This window comes from Lithobates pipiens, unplaced genomic scaffold, assembly GCF_037356315.1.
Source record: "Lithobates pipiens isolate NorthernLeopardFrog02 unplaced genomic scaffold, aLitPip1_a1.2 Scaffold_16, whole genome shotgun sequence".
NCBI classification, from domain to species: Eukaryota; Metazoa; Chordata; class Amphibia; order Anura; family Ranidae; genus Lithobates; species Lithobates pipiens.
The window spans coordinates 190,140,621-190,167,695 of record NW_027507748.1 but is presented as its reverse complement, the minus strand read 5'-3'; the positions used below and the strand labels follow the sequence as shown (position 1 = coordinate 190,167,695).

General features: G+C 44.9%; 1 protein-coding gene across 1 annotated transcript in view; it reads left to right on the top strand.

The window, feature by feature from the left end:
- Positions 1 to 27,075, top strand: part of GPR143 (G protein-coupled receptor 143) — a 127,537-nt gene that overhangs the window by 52,705 nt on the left and 47,757 nt on the right. Inside the window, exons 4-6 of the mRNA XM_077480838.1 lie at positions 1,584 to 1,676; positions 12,952 to 13,061; positions 18,981 to 19,089. Coding sequence (XP_077336964.1) covers positions 1,584 to 1,676; positions 12,952 to 13,061; positions 18,981 to 19,089 — 312 coding nt within the window. The remainder of the gene's footprint in view (positions 1 to 1,583; positions 1,677 to 12,951; positions 13,062 to 18,980; positions 19,090 to 27,075) is intronic.

Genomic DNA, 27,075 nt, shown 5'->3' with positions numbered 1-27,075 from the left:
TTATTTGTGTGGCAGTCTAATGCCGCGTACCCACGATCAAACAATCCGGTGGAAAAGTCCAGCAAACTCAAGTCCGCCGGACAATTCGCCCGTGTGTAGCCTCCGGCGGACTTTTTTTACCCAAAAGTACGGCAGACTTAAAAAGTAGTTTTGCACTCCAATCTTACCGCCGGACTCGCATTTCGGCGGACAATCCCGGCTGCGTGTGTACCAGTCTGCCGTTCTTTTGAAATGAACAGACTTTTCCCGCCCGGAGAAAAGTCCGCTCATTTTGAGCGCGTCTCCAGGTAGAGGGGGCCAGCGAAGGAGGCATCGCTGGCCCCGTCACATGGTATGAACTTAAAGGGGAACCCCAACGCCCAAAAAATCGGCGTGGGGGTCCCCCCAGGTCCACATCAGACCCTTGTCCGAGCACGTTACCCGGACGGCTCGGCCACGAGTGAGCGCCCCCCCCCCGAGCCGTACCAGGCCGTGTGCGCTCAACATGGGGGAGTGCCTTGGGGAAGGGGGGCCTCACGGCCCCCCCACCCCAAAGCACCTTGTCCCCATGTTGATGAGGACAAGGGCCTCTTCCCGACAACCCTGGCCGTTGGTTGTCGGGGTTTGCGGGCGGGGGGCCTATCGGAATCCGGGAGCCCCTTTAATAAGGGGGCCCCCGGATACCGGCCCCCCACCCTATGTGAATGAGTATGGGGTACAATGTACCCCTACCCATTCACATGTAAATAAATGTAAAAAAAAAACACAACACACAAGGGTTAAAATAGTTTATTGTCCGGCTCCGGGGGTCTTCTGTCTGTCTTCGGGGGTCTTCTCGCCGGACTGCTCCGCTATCTTCTGCTAGCTCTTTTGCTAGCGGAGGAGCCCGGCTTTCTTCTTCGTCGCTGCCCTCTTCTTCCGACTTCGGGGGTCTTGTCCCCCTCTTCGGTTCTTCTGTCGCCGCTGTCGCTGCTGTTGCCGCTGTCGCCGTCTTCTGTTCTTCTCTGCTTCTGTTCTTCTCTTCAGATGTTGCCTCCTCGCTCTCTCTGCTCACAATGATGGGGACACGGCGCGCAGCGACTTATATAGGGACATCACCGGATGATGTCCCCGCCCAGTATGATGTCACAGTCCCAGAGGATGCATGCTGCATTTTGAGTATATTGACCTGCAAGCCACTCGAATAAAGATACACAATTTCATCACAATGCACCTGTAAATGCAAAACATGCAATAGTGTGCCTATAGCTTAGGAGGAGAGATCTCTGCATCACAAATAATTTGTGTTGATGAGGAAATCTGTTTTTCTCGCTGGTTGAATGAAAAAAAAAAAAAACTGAAAGTGAATGTGCATACTCAGCTTAAAGGAGTGGTCAGCAATAGTAGCTGGCCTACATAGTTCTCTCTTAAACATGCACTTTAAGTAAACCTTCAAAAGTTTAGAAGGGACATGGCAAGATATATAACATCTAATCAACAAATGTGACATTAAAGAATACCTTTTAAAATAATGTTATTTTAAAATTAAAATTAATATAAAATAATTGTAAAATAATCGTTTGCTTTAAAATAAAGTACATTTTACTTTTATGTTTGCATTGCAGCACAATTGTCCTTTATCATATAATGACTTGGGGTCTGGCAGTTCTGCTGTGTGTAGAAGGAGTTGCTATGCTCTATTACCCTTCAGTTTCTAAGTAAGTATTTCTATTTTGCATGTGTTTTTCTGTAGTATTCATTCAGAATTTAGCTGCATGTAGGGATCAAGCAGAAACACAGTCAATAAACAAGCCAAAGGTCGGTAACAAGTGGCTGCAGATTGGGATTCAGTGGAAGCATAGTAGAGGAAAGGATGGTAGTGGTGATAAGGAGTGGTGATGAGGATAAGGATACCTGCAGGCACACAACGGGGCAGGATATCGGCTGGAGAGAGCACAATAAACTGGCAAACAGGAAGTGCAGAGACATGGCTTGAATTAGAAAATAACTGGGAGGAGCAATGTCCTAAGAGATCAGACAAGGAGCTGCCATGTGATGGCACAATGAGATGATCTATAGTCAGGCACGGCAGGGGTTGCAGGTTCAAATCCAGAGCCTAACACAATTATTCCTTCTACTGTGCTGATTTCTAACTATTGAGCTTTTGGTGCCTTTTCGCCTGTAAATTGGCTGCTGTTTTTTACTTTGATATCTTTGAACTGCTAAAGTGGTATGTGAACAGGGCCGGTGCTATCACTAGGCGAACTAGGCAGTCGCCTAGGGCGCACTGGTGCCTAGGGCGCCGCCAGGGCCTCTGGCTCTCTATCTCATTGTGTGACAGCAGTGATGCTGCTGCTAAGGCTTTCAGGGCGTAATGCACGGTGTAGTCATGTGGAGAAGGAAGCGCTGTGATGGAACTTGTCAGAAAATCATTCTCTATCCCCTGTCAGGGGAGTGGTGTTGCTGTCATTCCTTTCATTTGAGTAGCTGGTGAACTGGACACAGAGCAGGAAGTGCAACAGCTGCTGGGTCAGTGGATGGTTCCATGTGCGCTCCTCCCCTGCCCCCGCGCTCTGCACATCTCCTACTATGTATGCAGAGCCCGGATATTGGTCGCCACGGCTGAGCAGCTCTCCCGGATCTCCTCTCCAGGATGGACATCTATGGCTGTGGACTATGGTGGAGGACCTGGAACAGCAGGAGCCTGGCGATCATCATTCTTCTGGAGTCCCAAGGTACTACATGAGTCATGACAGTCCTGCCCGATACTGACATTATCCGTGACATCACTCCCTGACCGAGGGAGCCCTACAAATTGCTACTAACAGCCGCCCCACACACAGCCCTAACAATATATATGATGCTGCCACCTACTGTCCCCCTGTCATCATATTTATCCTCCTCATCATCTGCCTGTTTCCCTGCTAACCTACCTAGTCCTGTCACATACTTCTTATCATCCCCCTGTACCCCACTGTCAGCTTCCTACCACCCACCCCTGTCATCTTCATCCCCCTGTACCCCACTGTCAGCTTCCTACCACCCGCCCCGTCATCTTTATCCCCCTGTACCCCGCTGCCAACTTATTATCACCCCACCCCTGTCATCTTCATCCTCCTGTACCCAACTGCCAGCTTCCTATCACCCCACCCCCTGTCATCTTCATCCCCATGTTCCCCACTGCCAACTTCTTATCACCCCACCCCTGTCATCTTCATCCTCCTGTACCCAACTGTCAGCTTCTTATTACCCCACCCCTGTCATCTTCATCCCCCTGTACCCCACTGCCAGCTTCTTATCACCCCACCCCCTGTCATCTTCATCCCCCACACCCAAATGCCAGCTTCCTACCACCCCACCCCCTGTCATCTTCATCCCCATGTTCCCCACTGACAACTTCTTATCATCCCACCCCGATTATCTTTACCCCCCTATACCCCACTGCCAGCTTCTTATCACCCCACCCCCTGTCATCTTCATCCCCCTGTACCCCACTGCCAGCTTCTTATCACCCCACCCCCTGTCATCTTCATCCCCCACACCCAAATGCCAGCTTCCTACCACCCCACCCCCTGTCATCTTCATCCCCATGTTCCCCACTGCCAACTTCTTATCATCCCACCCGATTATCTATACCCCACTGCCAGCTTCTTATCACCCCACCCCCTGTCATCTTCATCCCCCTGTACCCCACTGCCAGCTTCTTATCACCCCACCCCCTGTCATCTTCATCCCCCACACCCAAATGCCAGCTTCCTACCACCCCACCCCCTGTCATCTTCATCCCCATGTTCCCCACTGCCAACTTCTTATCATCCCACCCCGATTATCTTTACCCCACTGCCAGCTTCTTATCACCCCACCCCCTGTCATCTTCATCCCCCTGTACCCCACTGCCAGCTTCTTATCACCCCACCCCCTGTCATCTTCATCCCCCACACCCAAATGCCAGCTTCCTACCACCCCACCCCCTGTCATCTTCATCCCCATGTTCCCCACTGCCAGCTTCTTATCACCCCACCCCCTGTCATCTTCATCCCCCTGTACCCCACTGCCAGCTTCCTACCACCCCGCCCCCCTCATCTTTATCCCCCTGTACCCTGCTGCCAGCTTCTTATCACCCCACCCCTGTCATCTTCATCCCCCTGTACCCCACTGCCAGCTTCTTATCACCCCACCCCCTGTCATCTTCATCCCCCACACCCAAATGCCAGCTTCCTACCACCCCACCCCCTGTCATCTTCATCCCCATGTTCCCCACTGCCAACTTCTTATCATCCCACCCCGATTATCTTTACCCCACTGCCAGCTTCTTATCACCCCACCCCCTGTCATCTTCATCCCCCTGTACCCCACTGCCAGCTTCTTATCACCCCACCCCCTGTCATCTTCATCCCCCACACCCAAATGCCAGCTTCCTACCACCCCACCCCTGTCATCTTCATCCCCATGTTCCCCACTGCCAGCTTCTTATCACCCCACCCCCTGTCATCTTCATCCCCCTGTACCCCACTGCCAGCTTCCTACCACCCCGCCCCCCTCATCTTTATCCCCCTGTACCCTGCTGCCAGCTTCTTATCACCCCACCCCTGTCATCTTCATCCCCCTGTACCCCACTGCCAGCTTCTTATCACCCCACCCCGTCATCTTCATCCTCCTGTACCCCACTGCCAGCTTCTTATCACCCCACCCCTGTCATCTTCAACCCACCTGTAACTCACTGCCAGCTTCTTATCACCCCACCCCCTCTCATCTTCATCCTCCTGTACCCCACTGCCAGCTTCTTATCACCCCACCCCGTCATCTTCATCCCCCCCTGTACCCAACTGCCAGCTTCCTATCACCCCACCCCCTGTCATCTTCATCCCCCCGCACCCAAATGCCAGCTTCCTAGAACCCCACCCCCTGTCATCTTCATCCTCATGTTCCCCACTGCCAACTTCTTATCATCCCACCTGCGATCATCTTCACCCCCCTATACCCCATTGCCAGCTTCTTATCACCCCACCCCCTGTCATCTTCACCCCCCTGTACCCCACTGCCAGCTTCCTACCACCCCACACCCTGTCATTTTGATCCTCCTGTACCCCACTGTCAGCTTCTTACCACCCACAATCTGTCATCTTCATCCCGCTGTACCCCACTGCCAGCTTACTACCACCCCACCCCTGTCATCTTCATCGCCCTGTACCCCACTGCCAGCTTCCTACCACCCCACACCCTGTCATTTTCATCCTCCTGTACCCCACTGCCAGCTTTCTACCACCCGTCCCACTGTCATCTTCATTCCCTGTACTCCACTGCCAGCTTCCTACCACCCCACCCCTGTCATCTTCATCGCCCCATACCCCACTGGCAGCTTATTACTCCACCCCCTGTCATCTTCATCCCCCTATACCCCACTGTCAGCTTCCTACCACCCCACCCCCTGTCATCTTCATTCTCCCCCCATACCCCACTTCCAGCTTGCTACCACCCTGCCCCCTGTCATCCTCATTCACCTGTACCCCACTGTCAGCTTCCTACCAGCCCACCCCCTGTCATCTTCACCCCCATGTACCCCACTGCCAGCTTCCTACCACCCCACCCCACCCCCTGTCATCTTCATCCCCATGTACCCCACTGCCAGCTTCCTACCACCCAGCACCTGTCATTTTCACCCCCCCTGTACCCAACTGCCAGCTTTCTACCACTCCACCCCCTGTCATCTTCATCCCCATGTGCCCCACTGCCAACTTATTATCACCCCACCCCCTGTCATCTTCACCCCCCTGTACCCCACTTCCAGCTTCCTATCACCCCACCCCCTGTCATATTCATCCCCATCTAACCCATTGCCAGCTTCCTACCACCCCATCCCCTTACTGGTGCACGTCACATATAATGGACACAGGGACAATTTTTTTCTTCCAGTGACAACACGGAAACAAGGACATTTGTCCTCCCAGTATAACCACCAATGCAGGGACAATTTTATTTTAGTGGCACCAAGGATGCAGGTGCATTTCTACCCCACTCATCCATAGTGTGCAGTGGCCTGTGTTTAAAAAAAAGTTAGTTTTTTTTTTGGGGGGGGCGCATGTAGCTGGTCTTGCCTAGGGTGCAAAATAGTCTAGCACCGGCACTGTATGTGAATCATCTGCGCTTGGAGAACCTTATGGGAAACCTCCTTGCTTTACTTCTGTCTTGAATGTTATTAACTAAAAACATCCTGGAGATTCAGACCTACATCATTTTTTTTGCAGGCAGGAAAGTCTGCTACCACTTAGATTCTATAGTACACAAATTGTTGCAGGTTGGTTTGCATAGAGAGTATAGCCTCATACACAGTACGTAAATCAAAAGGGGACAGTCGTTTGACAGGCTGTTGTCAGAAGTTCTTACCGTTAGTACACTCCTTTCAACAATTGTTTTACTTTTGCAACAGTTCAGGTAATCGTCGGAGAAGCCCGAAAGGCGGCAGGAGAGGGGGGGCACCCCTTCTTCCGCCACCCATAAAAGTGATCTTCTGGCGAATCTCCCACTAAGGCCACTTTTATGTGAATGAGGAACGCTGGCCGTGGATAAAAATACTAGGGTTATGGCAGCTACCTGCTGCCATAAGAACCATATTTAACGTCAAAGTAGTGACGTATATCCTCGGTGGGCAGTCTGGAAGTGATTGACTAAACCACTAAATTTGGTAACAGTTTGAACTGAGGTGTCAGTGATGCAAGTTCCCCACTCCTCTACTCATGTGTGGGCTGGTTGTTCTATCTTATTGTAATGTTCTATTTCTTTGCACTGAGTTATGTTTACATCAGTTTTGTAATGTACATGGTAATTATACTGGGTTATGGTGCCTCTTGGTCAGGGAAGGATTAGGTGTGCTGCCAGCCTACTCAATGGTATTCATGATACTGCCCCCTTGTGGTGGCTTATAAATATCAGGGAGGCAGGTATCAATGGTATTCATGATACTGCCCCCTTGTGGTGGCTTATAAATATCAGGGAGGCAGGCCTTGTAGCCTTTGGTCAGTCTGTGTATGGGAAAAGGGAAGAGAACTTGTGCTACTATGTAGTCCTACAGGTACCCCAGTGGGAACCCAGATGGGGTTCCAGAAAATGGGAATTGTGCTTGTGAAGGATTTATTTCAATAAACCAAATGTATGGACCTGATCACGCGGGAATCAGGGGGCACCGCTGATATTGTTATTGACTGTGAAGAATGGGAAGTCGTGTTATGCTGTAAATGGTAAAAATTATTTCAGTAAAAGAATTCAGTGGATGAAGAACTTTGCCTGGCATGAGTTCATTCAAGGCCATTTAGTAGAGCAGTCATGTAATATAACGAGTATCGGGAAGGAGAGGTCTACATGACAATGTGAAGCTGAGTTACCCTTACTGAGTTCTGGTAGTGAAAGGATAAGTGGGATAAGTGTGCTTGGATGCCTTCCCTATTGGTCGGTAGGGTCCAGCTGTGGTAGGGGGCATCTTAGGGACCTGGCCTGGGAGTCACAGGTAAGATAAGTCTCAAGGAGAAGACGCACAGTGCTAAACTTTTCTGAACACAAGACAGCAGTCACAAAGGAGAGTTACCGGTTGCAAGCTGGTGAAATCCAGTGCCTGTTCTGCATCTCTGGCTCCCAAATGATAAAGGATTTAATGTTGGGCGAAGAAAGAGATGCTTGCCTTTGGTAGAGAACTGTGTGTAAGAATTTATAGAGTTCTGCCTTAATGCCACCTCGTGCATTTATATGCAGTCACTCTGTCAGCCTCTAGGGGTACAAGGACACATCTGTACTAGACATGTGCAGAACGGGAAAATTTGTTTTGTTTCATATGAATGTCGTCATATTACTAATTTCCTTTCCTTTCAAAATTCATTTGGTGCAGTTTTGGAATTCCTTACATTTGGTTTTGTTTTCCTTAAATTTATTTTTGTTAATTTTCTAACGAATTCCAAATTTTTAGAACGATTAGAATTCGAATCAGTCAAAAGACGATCAACTGATTCAAATTCTGTTTGAAGAATAGCTGGTTGTTAAGCAGAGGGCCGAAAAGCCAGCTGCCGCATCCTTAACAACTGATGAGTCATCAACTGTTAGCTAGCTTCCCCCACTGACAGCTGAAATGTAAGCAAAACAATGCCAGCAATAGAAAAAAAAAAAAAAAACCCCAGCATGGGCCCCCCAATAAATACAAGGCCCTTCGGGTCTGGTATGGATTTGAAGAAACAGAAACTAAAGAAAAATGACATACCAATCCATACCAGAGTCTTATCCGAGCATGCAACCCAACAGGACAGGAAAAGGGGGGGGGGGGGGCGAGGGAGCACCCCCCTCTTGAGCCCTACCAGGCCACCTCAATATGTTGGAGTGCTCTGCCCCCCCCACCCCAAAGCACCTTGTCCCCATGTTGATGGGGCAAGGGCCTCAACCCCACAACCCTGGCCGGTGGTTGTGGGTTTCTGCGGGCAGGGGGGCTTATCAGAATTTGCAAGCCCCCTTTAACAAGGGGGCCCCCAGATCCTGTCCCTCATGTGAATGAGTATGGGGTACATAGTACCCCTTTCCATTCCCTAAAAATTTGTAAAAAAGTGAATAAAGACAGTGAACGAGTTTTTGACAATTCCTTTATTAAAAAAACAATGTCCCTCGATGTAGATCCATCTCACACCACCCACCGTAACCCTGAAGAAAAAAAGGGAAATATTAAAAACACATTTACTGTCTTTATTCAAGTTTTACAAATTTTTTTGTGAATGGGTAGTGGTACTATGGGTAGTGGTACTATGTACCCCATACTAATTCACATGGGGGGTCGGAATCTGGGGGCGCTCGCTCATCCCTACCTTTCCTGGCCTGCCAGGCTGTATGCCTGGATAAGGGACTGGTATGGATTTGGGGGGGACCCTACACTGTTTTTTTTTTTCTAGTTGTGCCATGGGCTTCCCCTTCAAATGCATATCAGACGTATATCATAAGTGCTACAATAAAAATTCCTTTAAATATAGTGCCTGGGATGTCCCCTTATACTGCCGGTAAAGTGGCACATCTGTAGCATGCATAGAACATGCTGCAGCGAAAACTTTAAAAAAAAAAGAGTCAAATCACATTTAAATTGACTTGCGGTTGCAACTGTTAGCCCGGGTATTTAAAAAATAAAGAAAAAAATGGCGTGCCCCCCCCTAAAATCCATATCAGACCCTTATCAATGCATGCAGCCTGGCAGGCCAGGAAAGGGAGGGAACCATACCAGGCAACACACCCTCAACATGGGGGAGGTGAGTGCTTTGGGGCAGGGGGCTCACCCAACTCCAATGCACCATGTCCCCATGTTGATAGGGACAAGGTTCTCTTCCTAACAACCCTGGGTGGTGGTTGTGGAGGTCTGTGGGCAGGGGGCTTATCAGAATCTGGAAGCCCCGTTTAACAAGGGGGCCTCCTGATCCCAGGCCCCCCTATGTGAATGAGTATGGCCTACCCATTTTACCAAAAAAAAGTGAAGACAGTAAAAGAGTTTTTGACAATTCCTTTATTAAAAAAATAAAAAAACAATGTCCCCCGATGTAGATCCATCTCACGCTGTCCGGCACACCTCTGAAACAGAAATAAAAACCCGTTGCCTGCTCCTTCGTCTGTCATTTCTTATATAGATAAGGAGGCGGGCCACCTGGTGGCCCACCCCTGGTGGCACCATCGAGCCAGCATGCCCTGATTGGTAACGTCAAGGGGCGGGGGTCACCCGCTGACATCATTAGGTAACTCTGCCCCTTAGCTTTTTAAGAAATGGCAGACAGAGGAGCAGGCATTTCCAGGGGAAGCCTTCGATGAGGTTGGATTTTTTTTTGTTTTTTTTAGTTTGGCAGTGCGGTGGGTGGCATGAGATGGCTCTACGCCGGGGGAAATTGTTTTTATTTTTTAATAAAGGAATTGTCAAAAACCTGTTTACTGTTTTTATTTACTTTTTACATATTTTTGGTGAATGGGAGGGGACCAGGATCTGAGGCCCCCTTATTAAAGGGGGTTTTCAGATTCCGATAAGCCCCCTGCCTGCAGACCCCCACAACCACCGGCCAGGGTTGTGGGGATGAGGCCCTTCTCCCTATCAACATGGGGACAAGGTGCATCAGGGCACCCACACCCCAATGTTGAATGCATGTTGCCTGGTATGTTGGGGGGGGGGCTTTCCTGACCTGTCAGGCTGCAGGTCAGGGTCTGGTATGGATTTTGGGGGGCCCCATGCTGTTTGTTTAATTTTTTTTTTATTTGGCGTGGGGTTCCCCTTAGAATGCATACCAGACCCTGTTTATTATCCATATTTCCTATTGCCGGCATTATTTACAATTCAGCTGTCAGGGGGGAAGACAGACAGCTGACAGCTAATGATTCATCGATTGATAAGAACGTGGCTTAACTGATCTTTACAGCAAGGAGCACATGGAAGAGCGATGTATGTCAAAAAGCAACAAACAAAAATTCCCAGGTTACTTACCAGACAGTCTGCAACAAACCAAATTGACCCTGTTTAACAGTTCATGCTCAAACCAAGGGGTTTAGTTTGCACACATTTACAAATACATGCATAAGCTGCAACAACCACATCATGGCACCCCAGCGTATTGCAGTCCTAACTCTATAATTTTGAGAGTCTCCTGAGTTGGAGCACATATATAATAATGGATAGATGAAGGGCAGGTATGCCTGGAGGGATCCCACCCTTTCCTTAAATGTACAGGGATGCACTGGACACCCAAGAATAGCATAATGGAAGTGAAGGTATCCAGTGCATCCCCTGTTTTTGCTGTTTGAATAGTAGCCTGGCATTAGTTTCCATGATTCTACAGTGAAGACCATGTCCTCATAGCCATCACATACAAGGCCATCATACACAACTCAATTTTCTCTTGTTTAACCCTAGGCTGAGCAAGAGAAAATCAATAGATTCCTTCATCCATGCTAACAAAATTGATGAAGAAATGGTTGGTTTGCTATTCCATATAGTCAGCTGCTGAACCTATGGCTGTCTGAGCACAATAACTCTGTCAGACAGTGACTGTATTTGGAAGGATGCAGTCACTGATTGACCGATAGTTTTTCACTGGGCTCACTCAACTTAAATTGACTTGCTGAGCCAGGTGGTGATTGCATGGCCACTTACAGCTTGAATTTCGATTGCTGCAGAAATTTGAGCTATAAGTACGGGCTTTTATGCTCACCATACACCTTACCTACTTTAGATCTGCCAAAAAACTGTATAGTACTAGGGCCTATTTGATTGGATATAAATTGGCTGGATAGTTTAGGGTGGTCCTCCTATGACATAGTTATCAAAAAATTATTAAAAAATTATATGTTGAAAGGGCCCAGGTGCTACCTCTAATAACTAAATAGAGATCTATATATATATGTGTACATACGTATATACATACACATACAACACCAAAAACTGAAAAAATCCCAATGAGTATTAATTAAAGCCCCCAACAGCCACTAATGAAAGAAAAACAGGAGAGGGGAGTAGGCAGGACAGGTTCCGGGCAAACCATATAATTTTACCCTAAGGGTAAGTGATTATCGGAGAGATATAGATCCAATACTGATTATTATATTCCCTGGATAATATTACAAAAGGAAAAACTACAGTAGGGTAGATATGAAATGAGTGGAAGCTCTGCTGATTTTATCATCCAATCATGTGCAAGCTACAGCGACTTTATTTCTAAGTGCACTTGCAGTGCAAAGTGGATTTTCCTTTAGTAAATAACCCCCATATTGTCAGATTGTAAGGTGTATGATGAGTTATACCGTGTACACATGAGTGGAATGTCCGACAGAAAAAGTCAGACAGAAGCTTTTCATTGTATATTCCGATCATGTGTATGCCTCATTGGACAAGGATTCTGACTAACCTAGAAATAGAACATATTTTAAATACTGTATTTCCAACAGAACCAATTCCTATCGGGAAAACCGCTCGTCTGTATGCTTTTCTGACGGACCAAAAATGATGCGTGCTCTGAAGCAAGTACGAGACGGAGGCTATTGGCTACTGGCTATTGAGCTTCCTTTTTCTAGTCCCGTCGTACATGTTGTATGTCACCTCGTTCTTAACGATCGGACTTTGGCGTGATCGTGTGTACGCAAGACAGTTTCAGTTTCAACTCTGTCAGAAAAACCTTCGGAGTTAATTCCGACGGAAAAACCGGTCGTATGTACGTGGCATAAGTCATGTGACAGCTGCATGAATCTTTTTTTAAGGCTTTTTCCCTTTATTTTCATCTAGTGATTAAACCACACTTCCTGAACTCACTGTACTATAGATGTATATGGATGATCAGCATTGTCCTTCTAGGACATATATATGTATGTATATATATATATATATATATATATATATATATATATATATATATATATATAGTATCCCCTCTGCTCCTTCTCTCCATAACATGGGGAGGAGCTGTTCTGTAGTCTACAGAGAGAACTGACTACAGTGCTAACTAATAAATTAATAAGATTGAAACAGAGGCATAGTGCAACTTATCAGCTCAAAAGACTTTTGCACTTATCGAATTTAGCAATACACTTTTAATGGTATATTTAAAAGACCAAACATGAGAAAATAGTAGATTTGAAGGCGTTAGGGTAGAGTATCAGCCCCAAATTTGTTTTTTAGTTTTGAACACTATAGGGAAAAACTGGAACCTCTCTGAGCTTTTGCACTGATCTTACAGAAAGATAGAAAATGTGTACCTTAGGCAGGGCAATAGAAAAACAGAGGTTCTAACTCTTACCTACACTATGCAAACTAAAAAATAAAAAATGTGCAGAGCTCCACTTTAAGCTTGCAGTTGTGCCTACTGTTTAGGGGTGAAACACCCTTTCTACCTATAGAATAGCTGTTTCTATTCTGCTACTACTTTTTATCTTTTATCAGTTTTTTGTTATCAGGAAATTATTCTTTACAAATGTAATGGAGAAAGAATGTGGTTTGATTTTGTTTTCCAGCTGTGAGGAAGGTCTGGAGCATGCCATTCCTCATTATATCACCACCTATGCCCCTCTCTTGCTTGTAATGGTAGTTAATCCGATCCTTTTCAAAAGGACTGTCTCAGCAGGTAAGAGCACAAAGTATGATCATTAAGGCCTGTCCCAAACATCCTTTAGCAGACCCTTGACCTTTTCTTCTCCAAAGTCTGTAACATTACTAATCTCAAAAACAGAGCTTTCACACTCACTATTGCCCTTGACTTTCTTCATTGTCACTCATGTCTTCTTCATGCTTCCATTAATCTCTCACAAAAACATGCTCATTACTAGAGTTCTTTTTGATAAAAATCATAGCCTCTTCTCAGAATTCTTTCCTTCACTCACCCTCCATCCTCCCTGAACTAACCCCTTCTGACTTTCCAGTAAATAGCACACTACCAACTACTCTTAACAAGGTTGTTGCTGCCAGGAAAGGACTGAGAACTTTTTGGCCCTTTTGCTTTGAGGACCCATGCTGCACTGTCACAGTCATTGGGGTCCACAATGAAAGGTGAGTGTAGTCTTAGGTTGTGGTTTAATGTAACAATTTTTCACATACAGTATATGTAATATAAACTCAATTCACAAAGCTTTAAAGTGTTACTAAATCCAAGACCTGGCATGCACTATATCTGGTCTCCCACAGTACACAGAACATGGAAATGCAATTATTTTAGTAAATATAAACTGCTAAATACCTTTTCTCATGAGCAGTACATAGCTCCCAACTGTCCCTGATTTCGAGGGACTGTCCCTGATTTGGATCAATGTCCCTCTGTCCCTCTTTCCTCCTCATTTGTCCCTCATTTTGGTCTGATCTATATAGTTGCATATAAAATGCCCTTTTTATCTTTAACCACTTCCCACCCGGCCTATAGCAAAATGATGGTTCAGATATCCTGACTGGGCATCATATAACGTCCTTCAGGATAACAGCCACCGCGCGGCTGTTATCCTTCAGGATAACAGCCACATATCAGACTGACACACCGCTCCACCAATCTTGGTAAAGAACCTCCGACGGGGGCTCTTTACCACGTGATCAGCTGTGTCCAATCACGGCTGATCACAATGTCAACAGGAAAAGCCATTGATTGGCTTTTGCTCACTCGAGTCTAACAGATGCGAGTAGAGGAGAGCCTAACGGCGGCTCTCCTAAAGGGAGGGGGTCTGCACTGATTATTTATCAGCACAGCCCCCCCTCGGATGCCCACACTAGACCACTAGGAGAACCGCCAGGACCACCAGGGAAGGGGGCAACATGTGGATGGCCAGGTATATACCCCATGGCCATCCACATGGGCAAATTATAACCAATCTGTGCCAATCAGTGCCCGCAAATAGGCACTGACTGGCACTATTATATAACATGATGCCCAGCAATGACACCCATCAGTGTCATCAGTGCCACCCATCAGTGTCATCAGTGCCACCAGTGTCATCAGTGCCCCCATCAGTGTCCATCAGTGCCACCTATCAGTGTCCATCAGTGCCCACCTATCAGTGCCCATCCATGCCACCTATCAGTGCCACCCATAAGTACCCATCAGTGCTACCCATAGGTACCCATCAGTGCTGCCTATGAGTGTCCATCAGTGCCACCTATGAGTGCCCATCAGTGTCGCATACTAGTGCCACCTATCACTGCCGCCTCATCACTGCCACCTCATTGGTGCCACCTCATCAGTGCCACCTCATCGGTGCCCATCAGTGCCGCCTTATCAGTGCCCATCAGTGCAGCCATATCAGTGCCCATCATTGAAGAAGAAAACGTATACTTATTTACAAAAAAATTTAACAGAAACAAAGAAAAACTTGTTTTTTTTCCCCAAATTTTAGGTCTTTTTTAATTTGTTGTGCAAAAAGGTGATAAAATACCACCAAAAGAAAGCTCTATTTGTGGGAACAAAATGATAAAATATTAGTTTGGGTACAGTGTTGTATGCAGTGTTGTCATTCAAATTGCGACAGCTGAAAATTGTCTTGGGCAGGAAGGTGTCTAAGTGCCTGGTATTGAAGTGGTTAAAAAAGTGTTTCTCAGTGCTAAACCTTTCATCCAAATTCTAAATGGTTGCATTTGTACATTTTAAAAGCCAATATAAAGGAATAACAGTAGCAGAAGAAAAGCCTTTGGGGATTTAATTAACCTTTTTTGGTTAATTCTCCTTTAAGGGGGTGAGGCGGGGCATGTCCTACGCTTACATACGCTTGCTAGTAGGTGTCCCTCATTCCCATCTCAAAATGTTGGGAGATATGGCAGTATATAGCAGTCTTATGACTTAGGAGATAGATTGATAGATTGAGGACTGTGGAAGAAGGGAAGGATCATAGAAGACAGAATCAAACAGCATATTTACACAATGCGGAGGATTAACCACTTACGTTCCACAGCAAGTATAACAAGCATGCTTTACTGCATATACAGACTGATCTTACTGTTTTGGGTTTAGTAACACTTTGCCACAAGGATAATAATCTTTTACAGCTACAGCTGTTATTTGCAATTCTCATTGAATTCAGCTGAAAACAGCTGTCACTTTTTTGAAAATATGCATCCTTACCCTGGTGTTGTAGTTGTCTTTTCACTGCAGAAAAATGTCGATAACTGGACATGGTGTGAATGAGCTCCAGATCTCATTGGTTTCGCTTTTTTTTTGCCACACCATCATTGGAAACTTTTAAAGTGTTACTAATCCCACAACAGCCTGTATATGCAATAAAGCATGCTTCTTATACTCACGGTGGAACCTAAGGGGTTAATCCTCTGCATTGTGTAAAAAGGCTGTTTGATCCTATCTTCTCTGATCCTCCCCTTCTTCCACAGTCCACAAACCATCTCCTGATAGAACAGAGTCTAGAGGGCACTCTGCACATGCTCAGTTTTATGTGTACTGCTAGTGAGTTTTTCTTTTGGGAGGGTGCATGTGATCAGCCCAGGGCCAATCAGCACTGTCCAGACAGAGGGTCAGGGGCTGTGCACCCTTATAGGACAGTCAGAAGAGAATGAAAACTCCTCCTCCAAGCTTTAACCAGTGCTCGGCTGGACACTGATAGAAGTCACCAGACTGCTATAACTACTGATGAGAAAAGGTATTTAGCATTTTATATTTACTAAAACAATTGTATTTCCATGTTCTGTGTACTATAGGAGACCAAATAGAGTGAATACAGGGTCCTGGGTTTAGTAACACTTTAAGACTTAGGCCCCTTTCACACTAACGTCCCGTTCAGGCCCGCCTGTCAGTTTTTCAGGCGGACCTGAACGGGTGCTCCATAGAGCTCTATGGAGCGTCGGATGTCAGCGGTGACATGTCCGCTGACATCCGACCCGCTCCGATCCGAAAAAGTGTGACGGAGGAAAAAGCTATTTTTCCATCCGTCTGCGGATCGGATCGGATGACGACGGGCACTGCGGTCCGTCGTCATCCGATCTCCCATAGGGGAGAGCGGCGCTGTGACAGGTCCGTCCCTGCACAGTGTGCGGAGACAGACCTGTCATCTCCCTGCTCAGCGGGGATCGGCGGAGTGATCCCCGCTGAGCAAACGGACATCCACGGGGCGGATCAGAACTGATCCGCCCCGTGTGAAAGGACCCTTAAGCTGGCTGCATACTGTGAGTTTTTTGTTTTAGTTCAACCAGCAGACTGAATAAAAAATAACTCACAAGCAATGTGGATGCAGGAATCTCCCCCGCTGTGCTATTGTACTCTAAGACCCCCATACACACTATTAGATTTTCTGCAGATTTTTGTCTTCAGATTTACCAAAACCATGTAGTGGAAGAGCCTGCCACATTGCATACAAATTTAAACTTTAAGGCCCCTTTCACACAGATGATCCGTTCAGGTCCGCCTGTCAGTTTTTTAGGCAGACCTGAACGGACACTCCATAGAGGTCTATGGAGGGATGGATGTCAGCGGTGACATGTCCGCTGATATCCGACCCCTCCAATCAGAAAAAGAGTGACCCGATCTGTCTGCGGTGATGACAGACTCTACAGTCCGTCTTCATCCGATCCCCCATAGGGGAGAGTGGCGCTCTGACAGGTCCGTCCCTGCACAGTGTGCAGAGACAGACCTGTCATCTTCCTACCGACAGAGCGATCCCCCGCTAAGCAGAGCAGGCTCCGTACATGGACACGTCCGTGTGAAGGAGCCCTTAAGGTTTGACCTAATTTTATATGGTTTTGGTAAATCTGAAGAAAAAAGTTTGCAGAAAATCTAATAGTGTGTATGGGGTCTGACAGTGAGGACTTAGAACACACTGATCATCACTGCAGCCATTGGCTGTAGTGGCTGATTGAATGCTGGTTTTCAAGCAGATCTGTTTGTCAGAAGCTGGCTTAACAGATACAGCTACACACTGATATGTGTGTACCCAGCTTTAGTATTTGGACTGTTGTTTTTATCTATCTATCTATCTATCTATCTATCTATCTATCTAGCTATCTAGCTATCTATCTTTGACCTGTCACTTTCTTTCCTTAAAACTGTTTCACTCTTCCACTCAGCCATTTCCTCATGTAAATTTGACAGTTACCAAAATCTTGACCTAGATAAAACTGAAGTACTCCATGACATCACTGTAACTGTTGTAGCGCTCACCCCCCAAATGAGCCACTGTGTTAATTGGATTCTTCTGTCCTGTTCCAACAATGACCTGCCCAGAAATGACCCAGGATTTAGAAGCACACTTTGAGAGTTTCAATAACCTTCATTAAAAATCCCTGTAAGACTAAAAGATTGCCATACCTATCCTCTGGCCAGTAATGAAAAGAATTGGCTTAAGGTAATCCCAGAGGGTCAACAGTAACTCACAGAATGGGTAAACAGAAAAAGTCAGTGGATAAAAGGCCTCTCATTGCCATAGTTAGTTTCTGGGTCCCTGGTAGTTCTACAAAAGCCATTAAAGGTCTTCCTCTCTCCCACCGTAATTCAAGGTTGTCCTCTCCTCGAAGGTCAGCTAAAGCTGCTGGCTCCCACTAAAACACAGTTGCAGCCTATCCTGGACCGCATATACCTCTAAGTGGATTCAATACGTGGCAAGTGGGTCCCTAGCACGCAGGAACTCCTTCCACAGGCAGCCCAGCACAGGTCCCAGCAGCAGTCCTAAGCAGCCCCTTTAAGTCTTTGAGTTTGGTGGGTGGGGCTTTGGCTGAAGCACCAGCCAATGGCAGTCCTCTCCAGGTTTCTCACTTGCCACTGCACAGTCCAGTCATGGCAAGGGAGAGGAAGGAGACACCCACAGCGTGGGTGGCCTCCTTAAAGGCCTAAGCACATGTGGCAGCTGCAATCCTTAAATTAACACTAGGCAGAGTTTCGTTGTAAATAGTGAAGTCATTCTTCTTGCTCCACAAGCTTTCTGTCTTAAGGCCCATACACATGATATGAAAATTGAATGGAAACATTTGTACAAGGAACTGATTTTCGAATCGTTAGTATGATGCTTTCGACAGCCGATTTCGCTTTTTCGGCAGATAAAAGCTGGATGTGTAGACTATAAAATAAGCCTTGCCACTTCATTTTTCATAACATCTAAGAAATATTTCATTTTTAAAACGTCCACAAAATTTGTAACCCACACCATTATAAACTCTTGTTTTGACTCAATCAAAATTCCTATATCTGGAATTTCACTAACAAGACTACCACAGATGCTACAAGAAGATACCATTTCTTCTTGGCTACCTTTTATGTTTCTTTATTGATTTTCTATAAATCTAATAATCAGATTGAATTGAATTGATTACATATGGTATTCCATCAACACTCTTCATACCTTTGTATATTTCTGACCTCATTCCTTAAACCAAACTCCCCGATCTTCTAATGCCCTTTAGTATTACTGCTTTTTTCTCTCATAACGTTATCACATCCATTCAAGATTTCTCTAGAGATGCCCCTTATTTACCCCTCTCAATGTTTAATATAGAGTGCTGTGTAATATATTGACACTTTATAACTGATGCATAATAATTATATTAATAACCTTGTATTGTGTGTTGTTAGTTGCCACATTATTGAAAGGAAGACAAGGAATCTATACAGAAAATGAAAGACGCCTAGGAACAGAAATTCAGATTCGTTTTTTCAAGATTATGTTGGTGTTCATGATATGGTAACTGATTCCCTTTTTTTGTCCACTGGAAAACTAAAACATAAAAGTATTAATGAAAAATATGATTTTACAATGCCACAGTGTTATATATTCTGGTAAATTTGTGACTATAACGTAAATGCACCTTTGGTAACTCAGATAAACCGTAAGTCTTTATTGTGTGACAAACTGACATAGGTCACTGTATTTCCAGTAGTTTATAAGCTCTAAAGTAGCAGATTCCACCTTTAAATTGTTTTCTTTCTGTTTCCTTTACATATTTCTTGATAGTAACTGACAGGGATTAATAGCTTGGGCTACTTTGCAGGTGTTTGCAAGCCTTTAATCAAAGGCTTTCATGGAGGTGTGGGTTTTAAAGTGACTCTGTCATTAACCAAATACATTTCCAAGCAGGCATACCTAGAAAAGAAAACAGTGATCACTTTCCTTTTTTCTGCTGTGAGTACCATAAGAACCACTCAGTTTACATGAAATCCTCCTCTGAAGCCTGCTCAGAAACCAACGCTTCCAGGAGTGACAATCTCCTTGGCCCCATAGTGCTTACTGATTGTTCGCACTGACCTCCATGACATTGCTGTATACTGCAGTGGTGTTGAGGACATTGGGAAGAAACCCCAAGTTCTGAAGGGTACTGAGGATATCAATGACCCTTGTTTCTCAGTGGGGTTGACCTTATGAACGCAGCAGTGTTCTGGTGGTGTTGGCAGCAGGAGAGATAAGTATTCACTTACTTCTTTTCCAGGTATGCCTATTTTTTTGAGTAAAGAATAGCCAATCACATGCAAGGAATATAAAAAAACAGCCCTTTTGCTTGCACATGATTGGATGATGGAAGTCTAAGCTCTGGAGCAACTGCACTTGCAAAGTACAGTCTGTTTGCCTTTAGTAAATCCACCCTAAAGTTTGTAGATGTCTGAAATAAGAAGCTGCAAAGTGAGCCCTCCTATCCCATACGTGTGATGATCAATATCCATGCTGTACACCAGTACTCTTTTCTGCAGATGTTAAAGGCCCAATTGAGGTATCAGTCAAAAATATCTATTGCAATGAGCTCCCTGCTGTTTGCAAAATTATAGCTCTGACTCAGTGGTAGGCATCAGACCGCTGCAGAAATTGCTGATTTCCTATTAAATGCAGTGGTCTTTCTTTGCAGTCTGGGAGAGAGGAGTTTTGACTGGTGCTGGTGCTATTTTTTTTAAAGTAGATTTGAGTAAGACATTTATGATGCATAGTTTTATGCAGCCTTAGACCCCTTTCAGACTGAGGCGCTTTACAGGCGGATATACACCACACCGATATACACCGCTCCTGCCCATTTAATACAATGGGGCAGCGCGGCTATACCGCCAAAGCCAAAAGATTGTAGCTGTCTCCAACTGTGTGAGAAAACCAACTGTCTCACACAGTTGGAGACCACTACAATCAGGGGTCAAGTCCTGAGGAAAAAAGTGTGGGAACTCCCACCCAAGATCCACTCCCCCACCAAAAAAAAAAAAAAAAATTATACACTCATACGCACAAACACTTCAAAAGTGGTATTTTTCATCCAATTTTCAGATTGTGTGTATGAAGCTTAACTGTTAGTACATAAAAAAAAACAATCCTCAATAAACATTGTGACGGAACCGATCCCACACTCCGATTGAGTGCTTCCGTCTGTATACCGCTTCCTAAGTCCTGGAACACAAGTCCAATGGATCTGGCTATAGGAACCCCCAAGCACTAGACGACACCAGGCTTGGAAGACATCAGGAATGACTTTTATTTGAGATCTCACACAAAATATATATATACAGCGGGGTGACTAAAACTTAACCTAATTAGTATGAGCTAATTATCTAATCAACACTCAGACTAGTTTGACTGAAGGGATAAGACATTTCGGCTCCTAGCTCACAATTCAATAAACATTACTATAAACATAAACAAAGGATTAATTAGCACAAACAACAACGTTTGGAATGTCCTTACAAGCCAGGCTAGACTCATTTACACAAGAGACAGGTGTTTGGAGTTAATGCCATTAGCATCTGACAGTGTGTGTCCCAACAGCATGAGACAACACACATTATATATACATATATACAGCATTGAATCTGACTAGCACAGATTATAGTGGGGTTCTCATTCACCCTGTGCCCCTTAAAATCCAGGGCCCATAATCGATCGGCAAGAGGCTCACACTCAGTCCTCTCAAAAAGCCTATGTCCCGGCTAGGTCTGTCACAAACATAAATACGGTAATTCTCTGAATAATCAGCATTCAGTCAATTGCGCTTCCATGCAAATGTGAACATCATGTTCTGATCTTTATTGGGCAATTTTATTTTGTATATAGAGTTTATGTGGTGAGTTTACACTTTTCATTGAACAGAGTTCATAACACAGGGTTAAACGGAAAGGTCATAAATTAACTGCACATTATCTGGACAGAATGCTTGGGGAGTGATGTGTTCCTGCTTAGGAGATGTATGTTAGCTTGGGGGGCTGCAAACTCTGCAGGGCTCCAACACACACTCGCAGCTCTTCAAACCCTTCACATATTTCCACATAAACTTCCCTCCTGGCATTAAACTTTGCCAGGTATTGTGCTCAGCTTACCACCCCAAACTGATGTTTCTCCCTCAGCTCACCTCTTTCCCTGCATGTCCTGTAAGCAGAATAGCTGTGCTCCTCCTCTGGATTCTCTCATCATATGGCACTGAAGATAGAGGAGGGGGGATTCAGCGAGACACACAGAGCAAGTATGCAGGAGACTGGAGGGGGGGTGAGGAGACAGAAAATCAGGAGGGGCCGGCGGGGAGGAGTGCATCACGAGAAGGCTGACTAAATACAATCTCTTAGCAGCAGGGACCTGATCTACCCGTCAGCTAGCTGTGATTGACGGGTAGATCTAAGCGGAAGCTGTCATGGGGCCCCCTACTGGCAATGCCTGAATGGTCAGGTGTGCGGCACTTACTATGGAGAGCTGTGTCAGCAGCTGCTGGTGTAGCACCTGCCATACAGCTTGCATACGTCAAAGTCTTGCAGGACACGACTGCTAATGGGAACTGAGTTCCTGTTGTGGAAAAAGTACAGGAACTCCGTTCCCATGCGTTCCCGCAGGACTTAAGCCCTGACTACAATCCTTTGGACAACACAAGGCAACTCTCGGATTAGAGGTATATAGAACCCACACTGAAGCAACTGCCTCCTTTTCTTGATTTGATGCATGCAGGCTGCAACATCTTTACACTCTTGGATGCAGGTACAACCGACAGACATATGTGGAATCCCTCTATCTCTCTCTCTCTCTCTCTCTCTCTCTCTCTCTCTCTCTCTCTATATATATATATATATATATATATATATATATATATATTTTTTTTTTTTTTTTTATACAAACCACATTTCTCCACGTTATATAGAGCGCTGGGATGTGGACAGCTGTAAAGCTAAGGAGAATACATCACTTACCATGTGATAGATCTCCCAACACTCTCTTTTATGTTGGCCTACCATGTAGTACAGTCTCCTGTTGTTGTTCATGGCTTTGATGAAGAGGAAACCCCTCAAAACTTGTCAGCCACCTTTTAGCACTTTCAAAAATTTTAATGTGTATATTTTGTAACCCTGTTTTTATGAATACGTAGCTATTTTTTATATGCATTTATTTGTTTCTGTATATAAATAAACTGTATCAATTTGATCAAAGCGTCAGATCACGCTCCTTCCACCTCTTTCCTTCACCTGGCTCCCCATGTTGAGGAATGTGGCTTGGTACGGTTGGGGGTGGGGCACTCTCTCATCCCCCCTTTTTTCCTGTGGCCTGCCAGGTTGAGTGCTCGGATAAGTATCTAGTATGGATATTGAGGGGACCCCATGCCATTTTTTTTTACATTTTGGTGCAGGGTTCTCCTTAAAGTCCATACCAGACCTGAAGGGCCTGGTATGAATTTTGAGGGGACCCCCACGCATTTTTTTTTACATTTTTGGTTCAGGGTTCCCCTTAAAATTCATTCCAGACCCAAAGGGCATGGTAATGGACTGGGGGGGGGGCATGCTGTTTTTTTCAATGAGTTTTATCTATATTGCCAAGACCCAAAAATTCAATGACTTCTTTTTCTTTAGAAATTAAATTTTTCTCTGGTACTGTTCTAAACATGGGAAACACACAAACGAATGCGCCACTTTACAGGCATAGTATAGACACTCCCCAGGCACGATATTTAAAGAAATATTTCATTTTTATTATTATGTAAGCATTATTAAAATTACTGCTCCCACAAAAACCTTTTTTTTGCATTGATATATGTCCCCTGCATATAAGCCTTTAAAATTAGAACTTTTGAGTTTTCATGTTTGTGTCCCATAGACTTTAATGGTGTTCGTGTATGTTCGTCCGATTTTTTCGCATATTCGCAAGTTCTGATGCGAACTGAACCGGGGGGTGTTTGGCTCATCCTTAAAAAGGAAGTAAACCCTGATGGGTTTACTTCCTCTTTGTCTCCCCGCAAAGGTAAAGCATAATGGGCTACTATGCATCGCATAGTAGCCCATTATGTGTCACTTATCTGACACAGGAGCCAGCGATGTCACTGCTGTCCCCTGTAGTCCGGAGCATCCATCTTCTTCCGGGTATCTCTGCTCCGGCCACTCACAGCGCCGGAGCAGCGATGACATCACTCCCGTGCATGGGAGCTGCCACTAATGGCATATCACCGTTAGCAGCGGCATGCTGCTAGCGGCGATAGTGCGCCTGCATGCCGCTGTCTACGGCGCATGCGCAGCAGACAGCTGTCACTGTCTTTTAGTAAATATCTCCTAAACCTTAATCTAGGCTTACCTGTAGGTCAAAGTGGTTTGTAAGGGTTTACACCACTTTAATAACTGATCTGCATAGGTTTACATTTTAATTGTAAACACTCCCTCTAGTGGTCATCTGTATATACGATTACATGTTTTAAGTATTCCAAGCCTAAAGTTTGGTATTTTATGGTATTCTTAGTGGCAAACCTTTTTTAAAAGTTGTGGCTTTCTGTAGACTAATATACAGTACAACTGAATTTATGAAATAAACCTGATTAGGTTCAGGTTAATTCCAACATTTATTAGAACTGTGGCCCGGCAATGGACATGGAACAATTTTCATATCCTTTACAAACATTCAGGCTGGGTTCACACTTATGCTGGGTGCGGCTTGCAGCAAGGGTCCGCATTAATTGCATTAATTCGGACCTGAAACTGAGCCAAACACACACAGGACCCTTTGTGCATTGTGCTCCGCAGCCACCCTGGAGATGTGTGAACCAGCCCCATTGAGAGCCGGTCACAATCTCCTGTCATGCAAATTGGATGCGGGGGAAACCCACATCCAATTTTCATAAGTGTGAACCCAGCCTCAATTGGCTATACCACTTATGACATTTCTCACATACACGTTAAAGTGAGAGTTTTTTTTTGTTAGAAAATTACTTACCAACCCCAAACATTATATATTTCCTGAAAGCAAAGGCTTTGAAGAATAGAATGGTGGCCACAAAAAAAAAAAAATACTTCTCTTTTAAAGTGAAAGTGTTTTTATTTATTTTATTTTTTTTTTAGAAAATGACCTACAACCCCACACATTATATATTTCATGAAAGAAAAAACTTTGAAGAATAAAATGGTGTCTGCTGCAATTTTTTATGTTACATGATATTTGCGCAGCCATTTATCAAGCACAATTTTCAGGAAAAAATACACCATTCATTTTAGTGCACACACACACACACACACACACAAACACACACACACACAAAAACACACACACACACTAATACCCATTTTTTGGGGGAAATATGAGATGATGTGTTGAGTAAATAAATACCAAACATGCCATCCCAGTGCTAAACCTTTCATCCAAATTCTAAATTGTTGCATTTGTAAATTTTAAAAGTCAATATAAAGGAATAATAGTAGTAAAAGAAAAACCTTTGTGGATTTAATAAAACATTTTGGGGTTAATTCTCCTTTAAGGGGGCATGACAGGGGCGTGTCCTATGCCTACATACGTTTGGTAGTGTGTCCCTCATTCCCACCTCAAAATGTTGGGAGGTACGAGTTTAGAGTTAAATGTGTGCTTTGGCACTAGAATTATATCTTTCACTCTGAAGTTCATGGCAATACATCACATGTGTGGTGCAATCACCATTTACATATGCGTACAGGACATTTGTGCTTGTTTGCATTACGCACAAGCATGAGAGGACGGGGTGTTTTAAAAATGTTTTTTCATTTATTTTATATAAATATATTTTTACACTTTTTTTTTCATTTTACTTTATTGCTATCATAAGGGGTGAACCCCTTGTTATAGCTTTAGCCAGAGACGGGCACCCTTTATGGGGAGATTCAGAGTCTATTAGACTCCTTATCCCTCCTCCTACCTCCCAGACAGCCGATCAGATTTGTTTGATTAGTTGCTTACTTGTCTGTGTCGGCCAGGGAAACAGACCTAAAACCAGAAGTGACAAAATCTTTTTTGCTTCTGGCTTCATTCATCACGGAGAAGATGGAGGAACGAGGTCCCGGTAAGAGCCCTGTAAAAGCGATTGGGTGGCTGTAGAGATGCTCAGATCACTTTTACCTGAAAGCCGATCACCAGCTCTAAAAAAACAATGGAGCTGCAGCCATGTACCTGGCATACCTACTTGTCCCCGGGCCATATATATATGGCCTAAGGATGATAAGCAGTTAAGGCTGGATTCACCACACTGCATGTTAGGCATGTTTGTGCACTACATAATCACTCATTATGTAATGCACTACACTACAATGTTTAGTATCAGACTACCATATGCTGTGTTACTAAAAATTGTGCACTAGGCAGCCCATTTAAATGAAAGAGCCTTCTTACTACAATGGTTGAGGAGAGTGGACAAATAGCACTGGACCAATAGGGTTATCTCACTGGTATTGCTCTCTTAGGCCGAGTACACACGCGGGGACTGTTCGCTCAACTTTGTTCGTCAAACAGTTTCAGTGGACAGTCCGCTCAAAAATAGCATGGACGGACTTGCCCACACACGACGAACGAACAGTCCGCTGAAACCGTGCGCGATGACGTGAACGGCACATACGACGGGACTAGAAAACGACGTCCTATACACTGCAATGCAACCTTCGGCGTGTAAATTCTTTCTGAGCATGCGCGGAACTTAGTTTGACGAACAAGCCTACACACGAGGGGACTGTCCGCTGAAACAAAGTTTCAGCGGACAGTTTTTCGGAAATTCCGAAAAACTTTGTTCAGCAGACTGTCCGCTGAAACTGTCCGCTGAAGCCCACACACGAGCGGACTGTCCGCCGAAACACTGTTCAGCGGACAAAGTTGAGCGAACAGTCCCCGCGTGTGTACGCGGCCTTAAAGCATTGATGTTGATATAAATGATCGGGTTTCTGGGCAGACAGATTCTACACCCCAGAGGATCTTCGTAGTAGCCTTGGCATGCAGTGTAACCTAAGAAAAATGAAAACTGAAATGGTGCTAAACCACTCCCAAAAGGTCCAGATACAACTTTATTCCAATAAAAGTCAGGGAGATAATCCTAAAGGTAGCCAATGTATTTTGGGTATCCAAGAACACCCATTCATCAGGGCGCCTGAAAAATGTTTTGTCAAAAGGGATTAGAACACCTACTGTGCTTTTATTGCTGTCTGTGCCCCCGTTAGGGAGATTCACGTTCTCTATTTGTCCAGTTTACCATTATCATTGAAAGTTAAAAATGGACTTCCAAAATGGACACTAGTACTGGTGACGGGGGGACGGGGGGGGGATCCCAATGGATTCCCTTATTTTGCAGAGATTTCCTCTCGCTTCATGTTCGGCTATGAAACAGGAAGTCAAGGTAAATCTCCATGATGGAATACAGATGGCAAAACAAATATGACAGGGGTTATAACCCTCCCTCAAAAAATGAAAATAAATAAAGTTTTGCCTATAGTTCTACTTTAATTGTTAATAGCA